This window comes from Capra hircus, chromosome 4 (genome assembly GCF_001704415.2).
Source record: "Capra hircus breed San Clemente chromosome 4, ASM170441v1, whole genome shotgun sequence".
Taxonomy (NCBI): Eukaryota; Metazoa; Chordata; class Mammalia; order Artiodactyla; family Bovidae; genus Capra; species Capra hircus.
In genome coordinates, this window is record NC_030811.1 from 115,251,164 (window position 1) to 115,277,129 (window position 25,966).

The 25,966-nt window shown below is 50.7% G+C and overlaps 1 protein-coding gene across 1 annotated transcript in view; it reads right to left on the reverse strand.

Moving 5' to 3' along the window:
* Positions 1–25,966, reverse strand: part of GRB10 (growth factor receptor bound protein 10) — a 181,162-nt gene that overhangs the window by 71,866 nt on the left and 83,330 nt on the right. The window contains 1 exon segment of the mRNA XM_018047456.1: positions 1,305–1,506. Within this exon segment, the coding sequence (XP_017902945.1) occupies positions 1,305–1,506 (202 nt within the window).

Sequence of the window (25,966 nt, forward strand, 5' to 3'; positions counted from 1 at the left end):
CATTCTAACCCGGAGAATCCCACGGACAGAGGAGCCTGACGGGTGACAGTCCGTGGGATGGCAAAGAGCTGGGTGTGACTGAGTGACCAACACAATAATGTCCGTGGATGTGTTTCTACACACCCCATGGACCTGGCACAGAGCCGGTGCACATAGAACTGATCTGAACTGAACTGGGTACCAGGTCCCACCCCTAGCGGCCCTGCTGGACAGAGGGAAAGAAGGGGTCTGCCAAGCAGAGCCCAGCACCATGGCCATACCACGCACCCTCTGACTACCAGGGGGAGGCAGGGTGGCGCAGTGACCCCACCACCCACCCTCTGGTCCCTGAGGGGAGGTGGGCGAGGGGAGGCAAGGTGGCGCAGTGACCCCACCACCCACCCTCTGCTCCCCAGGGGGAGGCGGGGTGGCGCAGTGACCCCACCACCCACCCTCTGACCTCCGGGGGGAGGCGGGTGGCACAGTGACCCCACCACCCATCCTCTGGTCCCTGAGGGGAGGTGGGCGAGGGGAGGCGGGGTGGCGCAGTGACCCCACCACCCACCCTCTGCTCCCCGGGGGGAGGCGGGTGGCACAGTGACCCCATCACCCACCCTCTGCTCCCCGGGGGGAGGCAGGGTGGCGCAGTGACCCCACCACCCACCCTCTGACCTCCGGGGGGAGGCGGGTAGCACAGTGACCCCACCACCCATCCTCTGGTCCCTGAGGGGAGGTGGGCGAGGGGAGGCGGGGTGGCGCAGTGACCCCACCACCCACCCTCTGCTCCCCGGGGGGAGGCGGGTGGCACAGTGACCCCATCACCCACCCTCTGCTCCCCGGGGGGAGGCAGGGTGGCGCAGTGACCCCACCACCCACCCTCTGACCTCCGGGGGGAGGCGGGTGGCACAGTGACCCCACCACCCACCCTCTGGTCCCTGAGGGGAGGTGGGCGAGGGGAGGCAGGGTGGCGCAGTGACCCCACCACCCACCCTCTGCTCCCCGGGGGGAGGCGGGGTGGCGCAGTGGCCCCACCACCCACCCTCTGACCTCCGGGGGGAGGCGGGTGGCACAGTGACCCCACCACCCATCCTCTGGCCCCTGAGGGGAGGTGGGTGAGGGGGAGGCGGGGTGGCGCAGTGACCCCACTACCCACCCTCTGCTCCCCAGGGGGAGGCGGGGAGGCGCAGTGACCCCACCACCCACCCTCTGCTCCCCGGGGGGAGGCGGGTGGCACAGTGACCCCATCACCCACCCTCTGCTCCCCGGGGGGAGGCGCAGTGACCCCACCGCCCACCCTCTGCTCCCCGGGGGGAGGCGGGGCCCACCTGACCGCGAGGATGCGCACGGGCTGGGACCGCTGCACCCTCTGCCTCGGGGCCGCCTGTGGCTGCAGAACCCTGGCTCCGGGGGCCGGGCCGCGGCTGTGCTGGCCGTTGTGCAGGAGGGGCGCCGTCTCCGAGGCTACGCACAGGCTCTCCAGGGACGCGTCCATGTCGTTCACCAGTGCCTCCAAGTCCAGGTCGTCCTCTGTGCGTGGAGAGCAAGAGACAAGCGTCAGCAGCAGTGAGTGGTCACGGCCAGGCGGGCGGCCCAGGGACCGGGCTCCAAAACTCACGACACTTTAAAATACGAGGAGCAGATGGAGGACGCTGCCTGAGACAAGCACAGCTTTCTGTGAAGACCCATGGGTTACAGGTATTACCTGCTGATCCACCAGAAGCAGCCCCGTAATGAGAGCCCACCTGCACTTCCTGTCTGTACAGAAGACCCTCTCAGGGCATCTGCTCAGCTCACACGCCCCTCGGGGTCGGGGAGCCCACACAGCCTGGACCCTCTGCCCCAAGCCCAGCTGGTGGGTCCCAGGGGCACACGGAGCCCTAATAAGGCCAATCAGGGCTGCTCCCTTCCCTGAAATTCCAGACAAGAAGCAGAGAGACGGGAACGGGGAGCAGCTCGCCTTGCGAGGCCAGCAGGGCCGCTCCCCAGGCACATGGGCTCCGAGGGTGGATACCCGCAGGGCTCTGGGTGCCTGAGAACCAGAGGAAGCCTGTCCGCGTACAAGAAGGCCTGAGGCCGCATACAAGAAGGCCAGAAAGAGGTGAGCACGGAGGGACTCCGACAGGTGATGCTATGCCTCAGCGAGGCTGACACTGGCCCACCATCATCCTAGATGTTTCTGAGAAGCTGTGTTTAGATGGCAGTGACACCTGACTCTGAGGGCTCTGGGTAGAGCAGACAGCCCCCCACCACGTGCGCAGCGATAAGGCCGAGGACCCCACAGAAATGGACGCAGCCTCCACGGGTGTGCCTGCCAACTCAGACACTGTGCTCAGTCGCTCAGTCACGTCCAACTCTGTGACCCCACGGACTGCAGCCCACCGGGCTCCTCTGTCCACGGGGCTTTACAGGCAAGAATACTGGAGTGCGTTGCCGTTTCCTCCTCCAGGGGATCTTCTCTACTCATGAACTGAACCTGCGTCTCTTAAGTCTCCTGCACTGCAGGCGGATTCCTTCCCACTAGCACCACCCAGGAAGCCCAACTCCCCACAACAAGCACCTCAAATGCAGCAAAGGGACATCTCATGTGCTCAGTTTCCGGAGGCCTGTCACTGTTTACCAACGCGGCCCCCACAGCCAGGGCTGCCTCTAGCAGTAGGTCACACGTCACCCAACTCACAGTCCATCTGCTCCCAACAACCCGGGGTCACCCAGGAGCAAACCAGAGCTCAGGGCCCAGGCAGTCAGGCGGCCTGCCCCGGCCCCGCGACTCAGGGCCAGCTCTCGGCCTCAGGTCTCCATCTCCCACGCCTGCACCTCTGACTGGAGCTCACAGGGGTGCCCGGCCCACAGGTGGGCATGCAGTCAGTGAGTTATTACCCGCTCTGCGACAGAGCCTGGAGCAGGGCAAACACTCAGTCAACGCTATTTATTTGCTCTATGTCACTTATTTGTTCTATAAGTGACCATAGGGTGGTGATTATTAACCTGGTTTAACAGGTGAGGAGGTTGGTCCGGGACGGGGTGGGGGAGAGGGTGGGACTGGGCGGGCAGGTAACTCGTCCCAGATCACACCAGAAGGGAACCTGAAAACAAGTTTGCAGCTGCCAAGGTGACCTCACCAGGTGTGTACTGATCAATGAACTCACAGATCTTTTCAGAACACTGACCTCCCCTGCCTCTCTGCTCTCTCCTTCATTCAGCCTTGCTGTCTCCCTGGGCCGGAGCACACAAGGAGACAGAAACAAACCAAATGGAACAAAAAAAGCCCTTCTAGAAGGCATGGAAGCTGCAGGGCACAGGGGGCGAGGGTGGGGGTATACAGGCTGGAGGAGGCTGGGATGGGGGATGGAGTGCAGGCACGGGAGACCCATGCAGAGGTGGGAAGACCACAGAACAGCCTCCTCCCAAGGTTCCCTTTTTCCACAGGCAGTGGTGCCCAGACTAGGAGTCTGGGGAGGGCATGGACCAGACGAGATGCTACAGGCAGCAGGTAGGGCCCCAAGGAGGACAGACAGACACACAGATGGATGGAAAGATGGGCAGGAGGCTGCTGAAAGAGCTGTGATGAGCATGCAGTCCTGCTAGAGCCAAGGACAGGGGCCCAGGCAGGATGAATGGAGCAGCACTGGGGGAGAAGGAGGGTGCTCAGAGGGAGTGCATTGTCGAATTTTAAATACTGACAGATATTAAAGAGACAATATGCTGTACCGATAATTAATAATAACCATGAAATCAAAATTAATCCATCACAAGGGAGAACGTGGGTGTCAGCAGGCAGGGCTTCTGCACAGAGCTTGGGGGGGCAGGAGGCTGGTGCAGATGGGGAAGGACCCCGACAAATCAGAGAAACCCCTGCAGGGGGTCCCTGCATGGCCAGCGGGCTTAGGTCCTCATGCGTAAAGGGGAAGCAGCATTTGGCAACTGGACAACAGCTGCCTAAACAGAGCCAGCTCTATCAGGAGACCTCTGCTGCAGTTTCCGGAGCCCTTGGCTAGACATCTGATAAAAAAGTGTTCGTTGCACTGGAGTTCTCAGATGGAACTTCTGTAACGTTCTAGAATGTGTCCATCAGGGAGGCCACTCATCTCCTTCACTGACATGCAACGGATCTGTAATCGCAGCTCATCTCAAACTCTGAAAAATATTAAGTCCACGTGCCACCCGCACCTTATTAACAACTCAGGATTTCCAGCTTAACGGACCGTTTCAGAATCAGTAGGATAACATGCCAAGTCCATTGGACTTACAGAATCAGCCTTTGCTGTGGGCAGCGGCCTCTGCCATGGACGGGAGGCCCTGGCATGGATGGGCAGCGCGGAAGCACGACGGGGATCTGAGGGCGTTTCATCACCAGCGGGGTAGCCCACTCGATGAACACAAAGGCCACCGTTTTCCTGGCTTTCATCCTGCTTTAGAAAGCAAACAGGAATAGTGTTCCCACTCTCTGACAGATGTCTGCCAAGAAAATCTCCCCTTAAGCAGATTTTCCTTCAAGTTACTGTTAGGTAGAAGATCAGGACACCAAAAAAGTGTCTAACAGGCTTTTTAATGGCGAAGCGTTCCCGGGCGGGGTTCCCAGACGGGGTTCCCAGACCCGAACGAGGCAGGTCGAGAAGTCCGCGCCCGGCCCGTGTTGGGGGTGGCTTTTATATGTTCATTGCGAGGGATGCGCAGGCTAGATGGACGGGGGTTCGGACAGGTCGCCAGGCCGAGGCATCGCGGGCTGACAGGTCCTTCTACGTGGCTGGGGTGGGGCGGCTTTAGCTGGTGAGGTGTGCTGTCATTGGTCCCCGGGATCTGGGAGGCTCCCTCTGTTAGGGACATCCCCCGCCAGCGGGAGGGAGAGGAGGGGTGGTCCATTATGGCCCCGGGGGCCCGGCCTTACAGTTACCTTCCTCACATGTTTCTGAAACGACTGAGTGACCAAACAACAGTGTATTTCTGAAACCCCCTGGCTGTGCCCGCCAAGGGCAGTCCTCCAAGGGTCCTGTCCTCTCCTTCCTGCTCCTTCCCCCACCAGCCAGGCCCTTCCTGGGCAGCCCCTCGGTGCACCCAAGAACACACAGTGACTCTGACACCAAAGTACATACAAAGGGAAAATGGTACGCACAAAGGTGAGAGGTGTATGTGCAATGCATGTCCTTCAAGCGCTTTCTCTCTCCTCTGAGGCTGGTTATTGATAAAATTGCTTTCTACTTTAACAGAATACATTCGCCTGTGGATCTATTAGGGCCAGGCCAATCATTTAACAATATACTCAGTGGGCGACAAGTTTCACGAACAGACTCTAGACTGGCATGTTTCAAACTCGCCTATTTTCTACGGCCCAGATCAAAGGATAAAGAACACGTGGTACCCACAGTCCGTGGAATATTACGCAGCCAGAAAAAGGGACAAAACTGGGTCATCTGTAGTGATGTGGGTGAACCCAGAGTCTGTCAAACAGAGTGAAATAAGTCAGAAAGAGAATAACAAGCCTCGTTTCTTTAACACTCGTACATGGAGTCTAGAAACAGCCAACCTGCAGGGCAGGAGCAGAGATGCAGATGCAGGGAATGGACCTGTGGGCACAGTCGGGGGAGCAGAGGGCAGGACGGATTGGGAGAGCGGCACTCACATATACTCACTAACTGCCATGTGTAAAGCAGACAGCAGGGAGACGCTGCCCCGCACACGGAGCGTGGTCTGACGCTCTGTGATAAATTAGAGGGGTGAGATGGGAGCCGGGAGGGAGGTTCAAGGAGGAGCGGATATCTGTGAGCCTATGGTTGATTCACTTCATTGTACAGCAGAAATGAACACATTGTACAAAGCAACTATAGTAAAAAAAAAAAAAATGTCTAATAAAATATCCTAATCTAGGACAGACTTCAAAATTCCCTCCAGGGTCATTTATGAATTGCATTTTGTCTGGTTTGATAAGAAAGTCACTTTGGGTTGTCTGATTTTACTTAAACTTTGTCCAACTCTAATAAAGACTAACAATTAAATCTTCCAAACAGGAGTTTTAAAGGATTGATTCTAAAGAGGACACGGCCATATGCCATGGTACTTCTAAAATAATAACTACACTGAGATTTTTCAGGATTAACATTCAGTCCTTTCAAAAGTTTCATGACCCAGTCTACTGTGAAGGGGCGTTGCCCATGTCTCCTACACGTGATGCTGCCTGCACGCATCCCCGGGGGTCAGCACTCAGCCATATGAGGAAGCCTTTCTACAGGTCAGGCAAGTGGCAGAATCAAACACCAGGGCATCAACAAAGTAGATGACTCTATAAAGGATTGTTATCGCTGCTAACTTGAGGGCGAAATACCATCTGTGAGCCAGGACCTCTGAAAGAAATCCCGCAAGGGGGACAAAAAACAATTTTATATGTGAAATTTCACTTCATGCAGATTTCTGAGGGTATATTTACTGGACAGATGTAGGTCAGACAATATGGTTTAAATCAAGTTATTAATAGTTATTTTCCTTCCTTAAATAGCCCAGTCCTTAGCTGGGCACTGACTTTTGTTCCAGATATCTGAGTTGATCATCTGATTATAAACGCACAGATACATCTGGTCTCACTGTCATTAGCAAACGGAGTCACAGTGAGGTCTAAAATGAGTACAAATTCAGTGAAACAAATTCATGTTCGGACTAATAAATTATTCCGGGGGAATGTCTTCCAAACACAAGCCAGGAAGAGGCCAGGATGCAGGCAGAGGGGAGGGTGAGTCATGCGAGGACCTGACCTGTATTCCTCAACCTCCTCCCGGCTCCCCCACCAGCTTCACTGCCCCCTGCTCTGGTGGCTTCTTTAATCAGATAGTTAACATGACACTGGATCCACTTAACAAAGCCATTTAGCCACCTTGAGTACCAGCTGCATCCTTCCAGCCCTTGCAGGTCTTCCTCCCTGGCTCCTGGCTCCTGGTATGCCGCTCCTAACATCCCTGTTATTTCCTAAGTGGTAAGAGTGAGGGGAGGAGCATCTTTTCTTTATCTGGTCTTCTGTTGCTGTTGCTCCTGAAATAGCTACTATTAAAGGTGAAAGAAGTGTTTTTTGTTAACGATAACAAGCCCCTTTCGACTAGACCCGAGTTGATGTGAATGAGCTGACTTCTGGCAAGCCCCCAGCCACCTGATGGAGACGGGGTGTCAGATGAACCAGCTGTGCGATTAGAGAGCTGGGACTTTGAGCACCACCCATGTCCTCCAGGGAGGGGAGAAGGGATAGCGGATACACAAATAGCCAATGATTTCACCGACCATGCCTGTGTGGTGAGCCTCTACAAGAACCTTACAGGACTGGACCCTGAGAAACTTCCAGGTCGGGGGACAGGTGGGGTGCTGAGAGGGTGACCGGAGAGCAGGAAGCTCCACCCACTCCCCAGGTATCTTGCCCTCGCACCTCTTCGCCTGGCCATTGCTGAGCTGCACCCTTTATAGCTAGTGAGGACACTGTCTTCCTGACAGTAGGCTGCTGCAGTAAATCAGGTGGGAGATTCACTTGGAGTGATTCTGAGAATAAGACATTCAGCACGAGAAGAAAAGAAAAATTCTCTTGACAGCACTGTACCTGAAAATTCCCCAGCGCATGTGCAAAAGCCCAAGTTCTAACCCATTTCTACCTGGACAAGAACTAAAGGTCTGGCCTGCAAAAGCACTTTCAACTTAAACCATGTTCCCCAGGAGTCTTGCACAAATATAACCCAACACGCTGCTGAAATACCTTTTTTTCACACCAGTTCATCTTCAATTCTCGTGTAATTCCAGTCCTGTGTATTTAACTTTCAGTATGTAGAGTTGACTGGACATAAGTAAGCAGAATAAGAAAATCTAGTATTCCACCATTAGGGCTGTCTCGAGCATTCTTTTCTGTTCTGATCGTGATATTTAAAGATATTCAGCAAATATAAAAGCAAATCACCTAACCACAACTCCAAACAAAAATACAAGGGGAACTCCCAAATCCTATCACTTAAAAACAAAACAATGTTTTATTTCAGTGGTTAGTATGGACAGGCGGGAAATAAACACCCTTAGAATCAGTCTGTCCCGAATACACACGGAAATAAATATAAACACAGCACTGGAGTGATCCACAACTCCTCATGTTCTCTGTGTTAACAAGAGAAACATTTTCACAACATCTGGGACAAAATAGCTTCTTTTTCCTCTCTACCCCTGCAGACAGCAGTAATTGCCAAATACAATGTGCATTAATTGAGAAATACAGGTCAACAAATTGATTAATAAACTGTAAGAACTTGCATGGTATTTTTTTCATAGGGATCAGACATGTTCTAAAAAGTGCTGCTTGCACTTCCGGGGTAGTTGTGGGGCTCCGAAGTCCCCCTCTTCCAGGATCCGCAGGCCATGTGGTTGGAGCCACCACCCAGAGCACGGTCAGGGTGAGCCAGCGACATGAAACTGGACAGATACACCCCACACACACATCCTGGGACCAAGCCAGTTAGACGGAGTGAGCATGGTGACACCTCTTCCAATCTGCTCTTGCTGGGGAATCCGTGTCTCGCTTGGTACTGACAGCTGGGAGCCTGATTATTCTTCCTGGAAAGTCTTTCCTTCTCCTCAGCCAGATGCAGGACTGTGTGCTCAGGAAGGAGGCACCATTTAGTCGTGTGCCTGGTTCCTTGAGCGCTCTGGCACTTTCTTCTGTTACTAGGAACTGCACCCAGAACCCTCCCTAGAGCAGCCCACAGCAAGTGAGAGAGCCAGCATCCACCAGGCAGCTCTGTCAGTAATGCAAAATAAGTACGCAGACCAGGGATCTTCTCCTTTCATGCGGTCTGTAACCAGCTTTCCTCAAAGCCACGTTTAGGTCTACATATTCCACCTAAGGGCCTCCCTGGCAACTCAGCTGGTAAAAAAATCCACCTGCAATGTAGGAGACTCCGGTTCGATCCCTGGGTCAGAAGGATCCCCTGGAGAAGGGAAAGGCTACCCACTCCAGTGTTCTTCGGCTTCCCTCCTAGCTCATATGGTGAAGAATCTGCCTGCAATGCACGAGACCTGGGTTCAGAAGATCCCCTGATCATGGAAAAAGCAAGAGCGTTCCAGAAAAACATCTATTTCTGCTTTACTGACTATGCCAAAGCCTTTGACTGTGTGTATTACAATAAACTGTGGAAAATTCTGAGAGAGGGAATACCAGACCACCTGACCTGCCTCTTGAGAAATCTGTATGCAGGTCAGGAAGCAACAGTTAGAACTGGACATGGAACAACAGACTGGTTCCAAACAGGAAAAGGAGTACGTCAAGGTTGCATATTATCACCCTGCTTATTTAACTTCTATGCAGAGTACATCATGAGAAACGCTGGGCTGGAAGAAACACAAGCTGGAATCAAGATTGCCGGGAGAAATATCAATAACCTCAGACATGCAGATGACACCACCCTTATGGCAGAAAGTGAAGAGGAGCTAAAAAGCCTCTTGATGAACGTGAAAGAGGAGAGTGAAAAAGTTGGCTTAAAGCTCAACATTCAGAAAATGAAGATCATGGCATCCGGTCCCATCACTTCATGGGAAATAGATGGGGAAACAGTGGAAACAGTGTCAGACTTTATTTTTGGGGGCTCCAAAATCACTGCAGATGGGGACTGCAGCCATGATATTAAAAGACGCTTACTCCTTGGAAGAAAAGTTATGACCAACCTAGATAGCATATTCAAAAGCAGAGACATTACTTGGCCGACTAAGGTCCGTCTAGTCAAGGCAATGGTTTTTCCTGTGGTCGTGTATGGATGTGAGAGTTGGACTGTGAAGAGGGCTGAGCACCGAAGAATTGATGCTTTTGAAGTGTGGTGTTGGAGAAGGCTCTTGAGAGTCCCTTGGACTGCAAGGAGATCCAACCAGTCCATTCTGAAGGAGATCAGCCCTGGGATTTCTTTGGAAGGAATGATGCTAAAGCTGAAGCTTCAGGACTTTGGCCACCTCATGCGAAGAGCTGACTCATTGGAAAGACTCTGATGCTGGGAGGGATTGGGGGCAGGAGGAGAAGGGGGCGACCGAGGATGGGATGGGTGGATGGCATCACGGACTCGATGGACATGAGTCTGAGTGAACTCCGGGAGTTGGTGATGGACAGGGAGGCCTGGCGTGCTGCGATTCATGGGGTCGCAAAGAGTCGGACACGACTGAGCGACTGAACTGAACTGAACTGAACTGGAGAAGGGAACGGCTATTCCAGCACTCTTGCCTAGGGAATCCCATGGACAGAGGAGCCTGGCAGACTACAGTCCATGGGGTCGCAAAGAGTCAGAGACAGCTGAGCGACTTCCACCTTCACATTCCATCTAAGGGGCTTCCCAGGTGGCGATAGTGGTAAAGAACCTGCCTGTCAATTCAGGAGACATACGAGATGCCAGTTTAATCCCTGGGTCGGGAAAATCTCCTGGAGGAGGGTATGGCAATACTTCAGTATTCTTGCCTGGAGAATCCCATGGACAGGGGAGCCTGGTGGGCTACAGTGCATAGGGTTGCGAAGAGTTGGATATAGCTGAGCACGCACAGTAACAGTAACACAGATGAGAAAGTCTGTGGGCGCTGCTCACGGGTTAGTGACTGTTGGGAGCAGAGGAAGAAGGATGAAGGGAACTGGCCAGTCCTGAGAGCCTTGGGCTCCTCCACCCCAGAGGCCACTGCATTTGCAGGGACCCTGGGCTCCGTCTCTGCCTTGGGCAACATGTTCAGGCTCTCTTCACTCTGACCCCAGGGGAGACGTTGTAAAAGACCGCGGCTGCACAAATCCTTCCATCTTCAGTTCAGTTCAGTTCAGTCGCTCAGTCGTGTCCGACTCTGCGACCCCATGGACTGCAGCATGCCAGGCCTCCCTGTCCATCAGCAACTCCTGGAATTTATTCAAACTCATGTCCATTGAGTCAGTGATGCCATCCAACCATCTCATCCGCTGTTACCCTCTTCTCCTCCTGCCTTCAGTCTTTCCCAGAATCAAGGTATTTTCAAATGAGTCAGTTCTTTGTATGAGGTAGCCAAAGTATTGGAGTTTCAGCTTCAGCAGCAGTCCTTCCAATGAATATTCAGGACTGATTTCCTTTAGGATGGACTAGTTGGATCTCCTTGCAGTCCAAGGGACTCTCAACAATCTTCTCCAACACCACAGTTCAAAAGCATCAATTCTTCGGCGCTCAGCTTTCTTCACAGTCCAACTCTCACATCCATACATGACCACTGGAAAAATCATAGCCTTGACTAGACGGACCTTTGTTGGCAAAGTAATGTCTCTGCATTTTAATATGCTGTCTAGTTTGGTCATAACTTTTCTCCTAAGGAGTAAGCGTCTTTTAATGTCACGGCCGCCGTCACCATCTGCAGTGATTTTAGAGCCCAGAAAAATAAAGTCTGACACTGTTTCCACTGTTTCCCCACCTATTTGCCATGAAGTGATGGGACCAAATGCCTCCATCTTAGACTCCTTCAATGCATCAGGGTTAACTATGGATGGAGAAAAATCAGAATTCCAGGGATGAGTGGCTAAAGTCATATCCCCCTCAGGGAAGGTGAGGATTCCAGAAATCCCAGAAACCCGAGACCCAAAACTCCTAAGTCACCAGCAGCATCCCAGGTGTACTGGGTCCTCTCCTCTGCTGGCACACAGCCTACCCTCAAGGATTACAGCCCCATCTGGGCGGCGGGACAGAGTCAAGTTAAGGAAGTTCTTGCAACACGTGACAGCAGACCCTGGACAGGTATCACGTCGGTTCCCGCTCGCGCCGTGAACCTGTTTCCCAGCACGCTGCATCCCCTTTCCAGCACAGCGGGGAGGGCGCCCCGGAGAAGCCTCCTGCATCACCTCTTCCTCTCGCCCCGACAGAGGGCAGTGCCATCCTGAGTTAGCGAATTGGCGCTGGCCACGTGCCCTCACATCTCACATCGCTGGCTTGTTTAATCCTCCAAACACTAGGGATAATAACAGCTCTTTAGCAGTGAGGCAAATAATCTGCTGCTCAGGGGAGTGAAGGTCCCCTGGCTGCAGGAGACAAAGCCCGCAGCGGAACTCCGATCTCTTCTCTCAAAAAACGTCAAACTGCTTATTCTAATTACACAGCAGCCGCTCTGTGATGCTCTTGGAAGGCCAGGCCCCAGAAACTTGGCCCAGGAGAACCCCACAAGCAGCGTTCTTAGCCGAGAGCTTGGCACCTGAGCACGGCTCCTCTGCCCACCTGGCAAGTCTCAGCAAGCATCACTTTTTCCCAAAATTCAGGACTTTGAGAACTTCCTCTAAAACATGGACTAATGCTCTGACTGTTTCTTTGGTGTAAATGGGAAAAGTGGAAACCCAGTGAGAATAACAGCGAATGAAATTAACCCAGGGGCCTGCAAATTCGGATAAACCAGGTCAAGATAGCAGCTGCTACAAAGCAAATGCAGACACAAAGGAATAGATACATTAACTTCTGATGATGTACAACAACTTTTTTTTGAAATAGAAAAGGCATGAAAAATAAAACCCAAAGCAGGTTTAATTAGGATATCCCTTTGTTAGGATGACATTTGAGCCTGTGTGGGATCATTGCTTTTTATTATTCTCATAAATCCTTTTTCACACTTGGCCAAAGGAGGCAGACGGCGGACACGCTGTCTCCCTCCTTCCAGAAGGGACATGAGTAGAGGAAGTCCCATTTTGGTCCCAGAGCCCAAGGGAGATGTTAGCAAAGCTTTAGACCAAAGTGGACAGAATCTGGTGACCCACTCAAACAGACATGGCCCTGGTCCCCACACCTGGGACTCACTGGATGCGGGCAGAGGGGCAGGCTGGTCCCAGTCAGCCCGTCAGTCTGGGCATTTCTGGGGAGAACAGCCAGCCGTTCCCAGAGCCCCTGGCCTCTCTATGCCCTGTTAGTGCCTTCCCAACACCTCAGCCCCATGAGAAGCCGGTCCTGGACAGGGAGGGGTGGGGAGAATCCCAGGGTGAGGACATGGAGGTGACTGTAGCTGAAGGAAAGCTGAACACTGGTCCCCGCCCCAGGCAGGCTGTCCAGAGGTTGTTCGGACAGCTCCTGGACCCATCAGCGGGGGCTCAGCACAACGCCAACTCACCCAGAGCTAGAAACTCCACCAGCTGGCACTTCCTGACGCAAAATTAAACACACACAATGGCACCACACTGGGCAGTGGTTTTAAAGCATCTTGGGTTACTGTTCTCTCGTTTTCTTCTCCAGATGAAATTTTTCTACATGAACAAGCCTTACTTGAAGTCAGAAATGGGTATTTACACTTGAGAATATATCTGACTCTGAGGCTGGGTGGCCAAAGGAACTGGAATTAGAGCTCAATATAGAAAACGGTTTTGTTTTCAGCTATCATCGTCTCAGTCTAATTAAAAAGGGAGTCAGGGCAGGGAGGGGGTACTTCCTCGGTGGTCCTGCAGTTAAGACTTTGCCTTTCAATGAAGGGCATGTGGGTTCAATCCCTGGTCAAGAGGCTAAGATCCCACATGCCTCATGGCCAAAAAAATCAGAACACAAAACAGAGGCAATACTGCAACAAATTCAAGAAAGACTGAAAATGGTCCACATCAAAAAAATCTTAAAAGGGGGAGGATGAGAAACACAAATCAAGTATACCCCAGTGCTCATCTTGCAATGAAAAACCTGGGTTTATTAATATTCAATTAAGAGCTTTGATAATTAGATCAAAGAATTTAGATGGAACCTGTTTTTCTTCTATGAGCCATTTTCAAAAAGTAAAAGCAGGTACACAGCTCCCTAAAAATGGAAAGCGAGACTTCACAGATATTCACACATCCGTGTTCAGAGCAACACGACGCACAAGAGCCGAGGGGTGAGAAAGGCCTCGATGAGCAGATACACCAAGCGCACGAGGCTGAGCCACACGACACGGCCGCACTTAGGTCTAAAGCAGAGGGAAACTGACGCCGGCTCCCACACGGCTGAACCCTGAGGGCACCACGCCGAGCGAGGCGAGCCAGCGAGCGCGCGGACCAACATGCACGCTCCTCATGGAGCCGTATGCGGAGACTCATACAGTCCAGAGTATGGAAACGGGAAGTAGGACGGCGGGTGCCAGTGGCTGGGTGGGGGCGGGGAAGAGCAGCGATTATTTACTGGGGGCAGGGGTCCAGTTCTGTAGGCGACAGGAGTGCTCTCCTCGACAGTGGTGATAGCTGTGCTGGGTGAGTTCACTGACAGTTACTGAGCTGCATATTGAAAAATGGATAGGATGGCGATTTTATGTTAGGCATGTTTTAATACAAAAAAATATAATAATAGTATAAATATCATAGTAAAAGCATTTTTAAAAATTGGAATGTTTAATATTCTCAAATGGTGCTGGTTTAGTCACTAAGTCGTGTCCAGCTCTTGTGACCCCATGGACTGTAGACCGTTGGACCTCTGTCTATGGGATTTTCCAGGCAAGAATACTGGAGTGGGTTGCCATTTCCTTCTCCAGGGGATCTTCCGCATCCAGGAATCAAACCTGGGCCTCCTGCATTGCAGGTGGATTCTTCACCGACTGAACTACACTATGGGCACTTAAGGTCTTTTTCTGGCTAATCTACTTGGGCGCCTTTAAGAAGCCCTTGACCCTAAACCTGCCTGCATGGAACCAATGCCACACAAGGCGTCGTGGATTGCACCCCGCAACACACAGCCCATTCCAGGGGACACCCTGCTGGCCCAAAGCCTCCAGCCCTGCCCCCGGGGGGACAGATGCCCCTGACCTCCATTCTGCATACCTGAGGTCCTCACTTCTCCCCAGCAAAAAGCCACTCCCCTACAGCCTCGTCTGCACACGTGCGACTTCTTCCACCAGCAGAAAGACATGGCCATCACAGGGGTGGGCTCTGGAGGCCAGTGAGGTGGCCCAGGGTGACCAGTGGGGCCAGGAGTTTAGTGTGGACAAGAGTCCAGGGTCCATCTCAGGAGAGAGAGAGATTTCATCTCAAAGATGGAAGACCTAAGAGGTAAAATAAGATTTGGGATGTGCCCATGACTGAGCGACTTCCCTTTCACTTTTCACTTTCATGCACTGGAGAAGGAAATGGCAACCCACTCCAGCGTTCTTGCCTGGAGAATCCCAGGGACGGGGAAGCCTGGTGGGCTGCCGTCTATGGGGTCGCACAGAGTCGGACATGACTGAAGCGACTTAGCAGCAGCAGCAGGCTGTGGAGGCTGAGAGCCATGTGGGGGCCCATGGGGCTGGCTTCTTGGGTGACCAGTCAGGGAGACTAGCTCATGAGGGTACATTCATTTCCAAAGTTACATGAAACTTGAATTCCTCTTTCCGATTAACACTAAGCTTCAGCACATACGTGTACACTTCTCCAGTAATACCATGGACTGCGACAGGTACGTATTCAACTGTATCTGTGCACATCCTCCAATAAGGTGTTGGTGTTATGAGGGGCTCGTGCAGAGCCCAGCCATCAGCAGAGGCTAAACAGACAGACCTACAGAAACGCAGACAGTCTGCATCCTGCCACACAGCCAGGCCTCACCCGTCTCCCTGGAGCAGCTGGAAGGGGCCTGGATGCTGACTGCAGTGACTCTCAGGGAGAAGGCCAGGCTGCGTCTCACCATCAGGGGTGTTACACCCAGGAGGCTGCAACTCGCGGAGGGCAAGATGTGTCAGTCGCCAGGGCAGACAGAAGGTCAGATATAGACATGCTGGCAGCCGGAGACATGGGCTCCACCACCGGAGCAGACAAGCAAAAAAGTGATGGGTGATTAGGCATTCTGGCCTCTGCCTCCTGTGACAGGCACTCATTCAGTCTGTGTCTTCCAGAACTGCAGAATGATTCTATCCAAAGTATAAATCAAGAAAACAAGGCAAGCTACGCGTTCCACTCAGCGTTCCCATTCACTGACACTGAAGAGCTTGCCTCTGATTTTCTCTTCAAGTTTCCTTTCTTTCTGGAACTTTTATCCTGCTACACTGTTGCCAGGAAGGGCCTGGACATCACATAAGCTTTTAAGCTTCTTTCAGGCCTTTTGCTCTGCACCAAAAAGTTACACCTGCCAAGCAAGGACCAAAGCCTCAGGCTACAAATTGCAGAAAAAAAGTACAGATTCCACTGTGCAATCTCTATTTTTCCTGAGGACAACTGGGGGGTGGGGGGTAGGGAGAAGAGGAACATACAAAATGTTACACAAAAGGGGCAACTGATTCCTTGTATCTTTTTCAAGCCCGCCTTAATGATCTGTTTCTTCTGAGCCTTCTGGTTTTGATCCCCAATTCTTCTATTACATCATAAACCAGGCCAGAAGCCTGGGTGCAAGAAATGATGCAATAACTTGTCATTCCGCAAGGTTCCCATTCCCCGTTAATCCTAAAAATATTAATCCGAGAACACTGGAATGGACACGGAAGATCCAGTCCAAAAGTCTGCCACCCACTGGCACTGTACTCACAGACCAGGCAGTTTTAAGGATCAATTAGACACCTGGAAACCTGATCCCTCTATGATTCTGAGAATTTATCTCCATAAATGCAAATTTCCTTCAAGTTGTAACCCATGTTTTTCTTCATTCAACAAATATTCCATGAGCACCCACTCTGACACTGCTCCAGAAATACAGACATTAACAAAACAGACAAGAATTCTGCCACCTGAACATATGTAGTCCTAGGCAACACACTCTGGAAAAGAATGATGGTGCAAAATACACAGTTGCAAGGGAAGAGATGAAACTTCTTTCACCGCCTCTGGAAAAATAATTCCCTCCCTGAAGAAGCTAAAACAAGCTCTCGGGTAGGGGCCAAGGGGATGGACACATCCTGGAGACTGGGCTCCTCCCGGAGGGGTGACTTCAGTCCCAACAGAGCATCTTACAAGAGGGCTTAGGGATACGGGGGCAGCTGACGTGGCAAGGAGGGCTGTCCGCGTCCTCGGGTGGAAACAGCCTTGGTAGAGTTAGTCAACTACCTAAACCAGAGCAGGATCCCAGAGGCCAGCTGTTCTCCTAGGACGGCTGTGCTCACTACTTGGCAGAGAGGATTTTACAACAAAATCCCAGTTATGTAAGACAAGACAGTGAAGAGGACGGCACTCGGCTTCACAAAGAGGCCAATTTCTCGGCGATGGGGAAAGTCCTTTCAGGAGAACGTACTGGGCGATTCCAAGAAAGGGCACATCTCCCAGAACTGCAATGCCCAGGAGAGAGGAGCTGTCCTCCCAGGAGGTGATGGAAACAGGGCTTAAGTAGAAGGATGGGACATTCAGGATGGGGCAGGGGGTGCTGCGGAGATCCTCCCCGCTGGATTCTGTCTGATGAGCACTCCCCCGAGGAGGCTTGCTTGTGAGAACAGGTTCCTGGGACTCGCCTCGATTCCTTCTGAATCCAAATCTCTGGAGTGGGATCAGGGGAACAAACAGTGTTCCTAAGTGAGGGCTTATGAGTCTCGTGGTAAGAAAAATAACAGCACGTGTATAAGCGGCACCTTCTGAATAATGTCCCAAGAGAAGGAAAACTCATGATGGCCTGTTTTGGAATTTGGGCTCGATGGATATGAATTCTGAAGAAGCAGTCCCGGAGAGAGGGGGCATGTACTGGACCCATGAGAGAGGGTTTTGATTTTTACCTTCTGCACACATACCATTGCACTTATTAATGATGATGACACACAAGAGCCAGCGTGCTTTGACCACCTACAAAGCCCCAGGTTTTATGCCAGGCGTAGCTCGTAGCTCAAGCAATTTCCAATCTCTCCAGCAAAACAGCCAAATAGGCATATTTAAGATTTCAGGAGAAGCAGCTGAGGTGCAGGGTCATTCAGCTCCCAAGGTGGAGTTAGTGTTAGTTGACTCTTTTGTGACTCCATGAACTGCAGCCCGGCAGGCCCCTCTGTCTGTTCACAGGTTTGATCAGGCAAGAATACTAGAGTAGGTTGCCTGTCCCTTCTCCAGGGGATCTTCCTAACTCAGGGATTGAACCCAGGTCTCCCGCATGGCAGGCTGATTACTGTCTGAGCCATCAGGGATGGACAAGGAGGTTAAACCCAGCTTCAAGGGTGGACAGGCTACTTCCCTGGTACACTGTAATTTTAACTTTCTTCAGCTGCTTTCCCATTAAACTTTAGTTTCAGCTTTATTTCCTGTTTTATTTCCTAGTGACATCATTCTTTGTCATTACCCTTGAGTTTCTAGAGGCTGGACCTGCATGTTTTTTCTCCTTGGGATCCCTACCTAACTTCACAGCTGGCACACAGGAGGTGGTCAGCAAATGGCAGCTGAGTATGTGGAGACTGGAGTTACCGAGTCTCTATAAATCATGTATAGAACTTTAGAGGTCAGACAGGCAGAGTTCCGAAACTCTCTGGGGTTTGCTGAGTCCCCAGTCCCTTCATTCCTTGGAAAAAGGCCTACCAGACAGGTCACACCCAGGCCACCAGGTGAATAAAAGGCAGAGGTTCCAACTCCATTAGGGATGGAGGGCGTGAGGCCTGGGACGTCCTGCAGGAAGCATCACCAGTCAGGCCAGGCCTCTGCTGTCCGTGTGAGCCTCCCTGACCACATCAGGCCCGCCTGGCTGTCCACAAAGTCACAGGAATCATAGAAGGATCCGATTCTGTCTCAGTTCAGGACTTGCAGCCGCTGCCACGCGTCCCTGGTGGGCACCTCCCTCTTGGCGGGCATGTTCTTCCTGGCACAGATGCCCTGCCCTGGGCAGAAGGCTCGCTTCCCATCACTGCCTCTTTGCTCCAGCACCATGTAAACCAAGTATGGGTCCTTCTGGGTACCAGGAGCCTCACGATGTACAATCAATCTCTCCTTAAACCACTGCCTTTAGTCCCAAGCTCTGCCTACAGATCACACTGGAACACAAGCAGCTGGCATTTGGTGGGACACTGGGTGCTGCCTTGGGCAGGATTCCACTTACAGATGGAAAGTGGAAAAAAGGGAAGGCTTTATAGGTCCTGAATACACTGCTCCTGGCTCAAGTTCCCACATGGCAGAGCCTAATTCAGTGTTTTCAGTTCAGTTCAGTCACTCAGGCACGTCCGACTCCTTGCGACCCCGTGGACTGCAGCACAGCAGGCCTCCCTGTCCATCACCAACTCCTGGAGTTTATTCAAACTCATGTCCATTGAGTTGGTGATGCCATGCAACCATTTCATCCTCTGTTGTCCCCTTCTCCTCCTGCCTTCAATCTTTCCCAGAATCAGGGTCTTTTCAAATGAGTCAGTTCTTCATATCAGGTGGCCAAAGTATTAAAATTTCAGCTTCAGCATCAGTCTTTCCAATGAACATTCAGGACTGATTTCCTTTAGGATGGACTGGTTGGATCTCCTTGCAGTCCAAGGGACTCTCAAGAGTCTTCTCCAACACCACAGTTCAAAAGCATCAGTTCTTCAGCGCTCAGCTTTCTTTATGGTCCACCTCTTACATCCATACATGACTACTGGAAAAACCATAGCTTTGACTAGATGGACCTTTGTTGGCAAAGTAATGTCTCTGCTTTTTAATATGCTGTCTAGGTTGGTCATAGCTTTCCTTCCAAGGAGTAAGCATCTTAATTTCATGGCTGCAGTCACCATCTGCAGTGATTTTGGAGCCCCAAAAAAATAAATTCAGCGTTTTATTTAATAACTTTTCTCTGTCTCTGGGCTTCCCTGATAGTTCAGTTGGTAAAGAATCTGCCTGTGATGCAAGAGACCCCAGTTCAACTCCTGGGTTGGGAAGATCCCCTGGAGAAGAGAAAGGCTACCCACTTCAGTATTCCGGCCTGGAGAATTCCATGGACTGTATTGTCCATGGGGTCATAAAGAGTCGGACACAACTGAGCGACTTTCACTTCAATTTCTGCATCTCTATTGTCTGAGCCACCAGGGAAGCTGAAAGCTATGGTTTTTCCAGTCGTCATGTACAGATGTGAGAGCTGGACCATAAAGTAGGCTGAGCGCCAAAGAATTGATGCTTTTGAACTGTGGTGTTGGAGAGGACTCTTGAGAGTCTCTTGGACTGCAAGGAGATCAAACCAGTCCATCCTAAAGGAAATCAACTCTGAATATTCCTTGGAAGGACTGATCTGAAGTTCCAATAACTCTGGACATCTGATGCGAAGAACCGACTCATTGGAAAAGAGCCTGATTCTAGGAAAGATTGAGGGCAGGAGGAGAAGGGGCTGACAGAGGATAAGATGGTTGGATGGCATCGCTGACTCAATGGACATGAGTTTGAGCAAGCTCTGGGAGATAGTGAAGGACAGGGAAGCCTGGTGTGTTGCAGTCCATGGCACTGCAGGGAGTCGGACACAACTGAGTGACTGAACAGCAACAAATTCTGTCTGCTGAGACCAACACACTGCCCAGAGGTCAGCAGAGTGATTTTCAGAAAGAGTGGGGGGAGTCTCTACAGGAGATGTACTGTGGCATCTCAGGTCACCCCTGTACTACACCCCCGAGCTATCACCCACATCACAGGGTTAGACAGTCAAGGCCCAGAGAGGTTAACACACACACACAACCTCACACAGCTCTTAGCCAAGTCTTGATTTTTACTTCAGTTTGGCTAAAGAACCAACAGTCTCTTAGTTTTCCCCAAAGATTAAAAACAAAAACAAAAGTTCCCCGATCTCAAGGAACCTAGATATAAATAAGAAAGACACATAGGCATTTGGAATGCCGTAAAACAAAGTGTGATAAGTTTGGGAAAGTAAAAAGCCATAGGAGAAAACCCAAGAGGAAGCAGCTTATTTAAGGGGCAGGTGTCCTGGAAGGTGGTCACGGCGCCTGAGTCAGGACCGAAGGAAGCAGTAGTGTGTCAGCGTGGAGAAGAACCACCAGTGTTACCAGTGGGGTGGGGTGAGGTGCACAGACCGAGGGAGAGGCCGAATGGCACGTCTGCGCAGCTGGCGCCCAGGGGACGTGTGCAGGTACAGTGTGGGCAGAAGCCAGAGGGAGAGTGAGGTCCCGCCAGGCGGGCCCCTGAATACTACAGCAGCTGGCCATTCATTCTGTAGCCACACCGGGACCCGAAAGGGCCAGAGAGAAGCGCAGCAGCCACACAGCAGAGCCAGATGGACGATCCGGGGGAAAACGCGCAGAAAACGGCTTCTCACCCAAAGGCTCCGACGCTTCATCAGCGGCAGGAGAAGGGAGGGGCTGTGCTAACTGGGCTTTGTTGCTGCACACCTGGAATCAACAGAACTCCCCATGTGGAAGATTCATGTGGGAATGCAAGATCTTTCTGGGACCCCCAGGTGCCTTCAGAAATCCTTTAAACCAATATCTACAAAGTCCAAGTATGGACAAGGCACTTCAGCAGAACCTTTGAAATCAGTAAGACATGCTTCCTGCCGTTACGATATGCATCATCTCAGGAGAAAGGGGAAAACTATGACAGACGAAGTAACACTTAGAAGGTGGCTCTTCTGTACAGGTGTGTGTTATCTTTCCCCTCCATTATCTCAAAGTATAAAGGGGGAGAGACTTGTCGTTGGCTCCAGTTTCACTGGCGTGTGACTTCTCTGTCATTTCTGGACGCGCGCTGACCTCGGCTTCCCCCTTGGTGCCTTTGATGACTAGATGGCAAAATGGGACATGCACAGGACTCCAAGTCATCATCATCATCACTGTTATTAATTTTCACAATAGTTATGCAGGATGGTGTATGCAAACGAATGATCTATTCTGCAAGGTGCTTACTAACTTGCCCACTGTCACAGGGCAAGATAAACCAACAGGCAGAGCAACCGCCTCACACCTGGCCATTCCCAGCGTCTGGGGACATTATAACGGTTCCTGAGGAACATCCAAAACAAGATGATCTTTATGGACCTACATTACCAGCTCTAGTAACTGACAGTCTTTTTTAATTTTGGTCTTTTCTACTCAGCAGACTGCTTCATGAAACACGGGGGTTTCTGAAATGGCCCCACTCTACATCTTTCCTCTACACTGCCCCTAGAAAAAAGCACCCCACCAAATACAATTGTGCATACTAAAACTGCACCCTAATAACAAGACTTTTGGTCTAAAGAAGACCCAGAGAAGTAACCAAAGCAGAAAAGAGTTGTGATGGGGCGACAGGGCCATCGGAAGCCAGAGTCCAGAAGGCACTCCTTGATTCAGGGAGACGAAGGCTGGATTTTGGAGTCTCCTTCTGAGTCAGGGAACTGACTGTTTTTGAGGTTCAGGACTCCAGGGATCGTGGGTGATGTTTTGGTCACATCTCGGGAGGCTTGGCTATGTGCACACATGGTCCCATCTCCAATGAGAACACAGCCTCAGCGCGTGTGCAGGAGAATTTCACACCTCTCTGCTCTTCAGGGCATTTCCGCTCAGTTGTCATCTTCCAAGCGGAGCAGGACATGGCTGGACCACTCAGCTTCAGTGCTGAGCAAGTATTCTTGCTCAGACACAACTGTTTAAAATGAGAAAAGGCCAAACTTCCCAAACGCACAATTTTCTGAAACCTCACATCTCAAAAATATTGTCAAGAAAAAGCTAAACATAGAATTCCCATCGTATGAAGAAATTTCACTCCTAAGTATGTACCCAGAGGAACTGAGAGCAGAGGCTACAACAGCTATGTGCAGGCCCACGCTCCTCACAGCACATGGACAGCAGCCAGAAGGCGGAGGCCAACCAGGGGAAGGCGGAGGCCAACCAGGGGTAGGCGGACAGCTGAAATGGAAAACACATATAGTCTACAGACAACAAAATACGGTTCAGCGAGAAGAACGAAATTCTCACACATGCTACAACCAAGATGAACCCCGAAAACGATACTAAGCAAAACGAGCCAGACACAAAAGGACAAGTGAGTCCACTCACATGAAGTGCCCAGAAAAGGCAAACACAGAGTAACACAGAAGCTTCCAGGAGCTGAGGGGATTCTCACTTAACGGGGACAGAGTTTCTATGTGGGATGATACAGAATTTTTCAAATAGACAGTGGAGAAAATTGCACAACACTATGCACGTAATGAAAGCCATTAAAACGTACACTTAGAAAGGGTTAAGACGGTAAATGTTCTGTTGTGGATAGTTCACCCTAATAAAAACATATTTTTAAAATACTGTCCAGACAGTAATTCCAGCTATTGCAAGGAAGTGCATCCCTTCTGAAGCCTGCTGCTGGGAAACGTCCGAAGCATGTTTAGCAACCCTCACACAAAAATAAGCTGCTTATGTTAGGAATGAGCTAACAGAAACCAGGGCGTAAATCCTCTTTACCAGAGGGAAGGAACAGGTCAAGGAAAGTCACAGCAAATCTTTTACTCTAAACATCAAGTCCCTTGCAAAGGACCAGATCAAACACATCACAGATACCTGAGGCCCAGAGTCAGAGCATCTGGATGCTTGAGGATTAAGGAAGCACCAGAGAGCAGCGCTCTATCTCTGTCAAGTGCTGTCCTATGCCCCGGGGCGTCTTGTTAGGAAGAGCTTCCAGAGCAGAGGGACTAACGGAAGAGGGAAGGCTAAGGGACGCAGGAGGGGGTTCCCCACAGGGCAGGCTGCAGAACCATCCCATCTTGGGGGCCCACTTCTGCGCTGCACTGCATGATGGCTGCAAACCCAAGCCCTGCCCCCTACACACACACACACACACACACACACACACACACACACACACACACACACACAGCACATGGACACAGACATACAGGGCTGCTGGGGCGCTAGACGAATGCTGAGCATGTGGCACTTGGATGCACTTGAGACAGAGAGAAAGAAAGAAAGCGTTCATCTCTCAGTCATGTCCTACTCTTTGAGACCCCATGGACTGCAGCCTGCCAGGCTCCTCTGTCCATGGGATTCTCCAGGCAAGAACAATGGGGTGGGTTGCCATTTACTTCTCCAGGGGATCTTCCCAACCCAGGGACTGAACCCAGGTCTCCTACATTGCAGGCAGATTCTTTACCTTCTAAGCCACCAGGGAAGCCCTGCTCTATTCCACATCACAGACCTGGAGAACAGGTTCCCTTCAGCCCTGCCAAGCCAGCCTCCAGGCTTCCATGTGAAATAAGAAATCAGCATCAGATACACAGCATGATGGCCTTTTCTGCAAACTGCTCTTACTTTTTGCCAGGTTTTCTATTTGACTGTTTTTCTCACACATAGGACTTTTCTTTCTTTCTTTCTCTTTTTTACATTAACCATGTGGTCCACTGAAGAAGCAAACGGCAAACTACTCCAGTATTCTTGCTGTGAGAACCTTGTGAAAAGTATGAAAGGCAAAAAAATAAGACCCTGAAAGTTGAGCCCCCCAGGTTGGAAGGTGTCCAATATGCTACTAGGGAAACGCAGAGGGCAATTACTAATAGCTCCAGAAAGAATGAAGTAACTGGGCCAAAGCAGAAATGAGGCTCAGTTGTGGATGTGCCCGGTGGTGAAAGTAAAGTCCAATGCTGTGAAGAACAGTATTGCATAGGAACCTGGAATGTTAGGCCCATGAATCAAGGTAAATTGGATGTGGCCAAGCAGGAGATGGCAAAGAGTAAACATTGACATGAACTAACATGGAAGGGAATGGGCGAATTTAATTCAGATGACCATCATATCTATTTCTGTGGGCAAGAATCACTTAGAAGAAATGGAGCATCCCTCATAGTTGACAAAAGAGTCTAAACGCAATACTTGGGTGCAATCTCAAAAACAATAGAATGAGCTCAGTTCATTTCCAAAGCAAACCAGTCAACATCACAGTAATTCAAGTCTATGCCCCAACCATAATGACGAAGAAGCTGAAGTTGAATGATTCTATGAAGATCTATAAGACCTTCTAGAGCTAACACCAAACAAAGATGTCCTTTTCATCATAGGACACCTTAGTTCTCAGAAAACTAAGATCATGGCATCCAGTCTCATCACTTCATGGGAAATAGATGGAAACAGTGGCTGACTTTATTTTGGGGGGCTCCAAAATCACTGCAGATGGTGACTGCAGCCACGAAATTAAAAGATGTTTACTCCTTGGAAGGAAAGCTATGACCAATCTAGACAGCCTATTGAAAAGCAGAAACATTACTTTGCCAACAAAGGTCCATCTAGTCAAGGCTATTGTTTTTCCAGTAGTCATGTATGGATGTGAGAATTGGACTGTGAGAAAGCTGAGCGCTGAAGAATTGATGTTTTTGAACTGTGGTGTTGGAGAAGACTCTTGAGCGTCCCTTGGACTTCAGGGAGATCCAACCAGTCCATCCTAAAGGAGATCAGTCCTGGGTGTTCATTGGAAGGACTGATGTTGGAAGCTGAAGATCCAATACTTTGGCCACCTGATGTGAAGAACTGACTCATTTAAAAAGACCCTGATGCTGGGAAAGACTGAGGGTGGGAGGAGCAGCAGATGACAGAGGATGAGATGGTTGGATGGCATCAGCGACTCAATGGACATGAGTTTGGGTGAACTCCAGGAGTTGGTGATGGACAGGGAGGCCTGGCGTGCTGCAGTCTATGGGGTCGCAAACAGTCAGACATGAATGAGAGGCTGAACTGACTGAACTTCATCCCAGGGGATTGGAATGCAAAAGTAGGAAGTCAAGAGATACTTAGGGAACAGGCAAGTTTGGCCTTGGAGTAAAAATGAAGCAGAGCAAAGGTGAACAGTTTTGCCAAGAGAACACACTGGTCATAGCAAACACCCTCTTCCAACAACACAAGAGAAGACTCTACACATGAACATTACCAGATGGTCAATCCTGAAATCAGACTGATTATATTCTTTGCAGCCAAAGGAGAAGCTCTATACAGTCAGCAAAAACAAAAACTGTGGCTCAGATCAGCTTCTCATGGCAAAATTCAGGCTTAAATTGAAGAAAGTAGGGAAAACCACTAGGCCACTCAGGTATGACTTAAATCAAATCTCTTATGTTTATACAGTAGAGGTGACAAATAGATTTAAGGGATTAAATCTGGTAGACAGAGTACCTGAAGAACTATGGCAGAGGTTTGTAACACTTAAGGCGGTGACCAAAACCATGCCAAAGAAAAAGAAATGCAAGAAGGCAAGTGGTTGTCTGAGAAGGTTTTTATAAATGGCTGA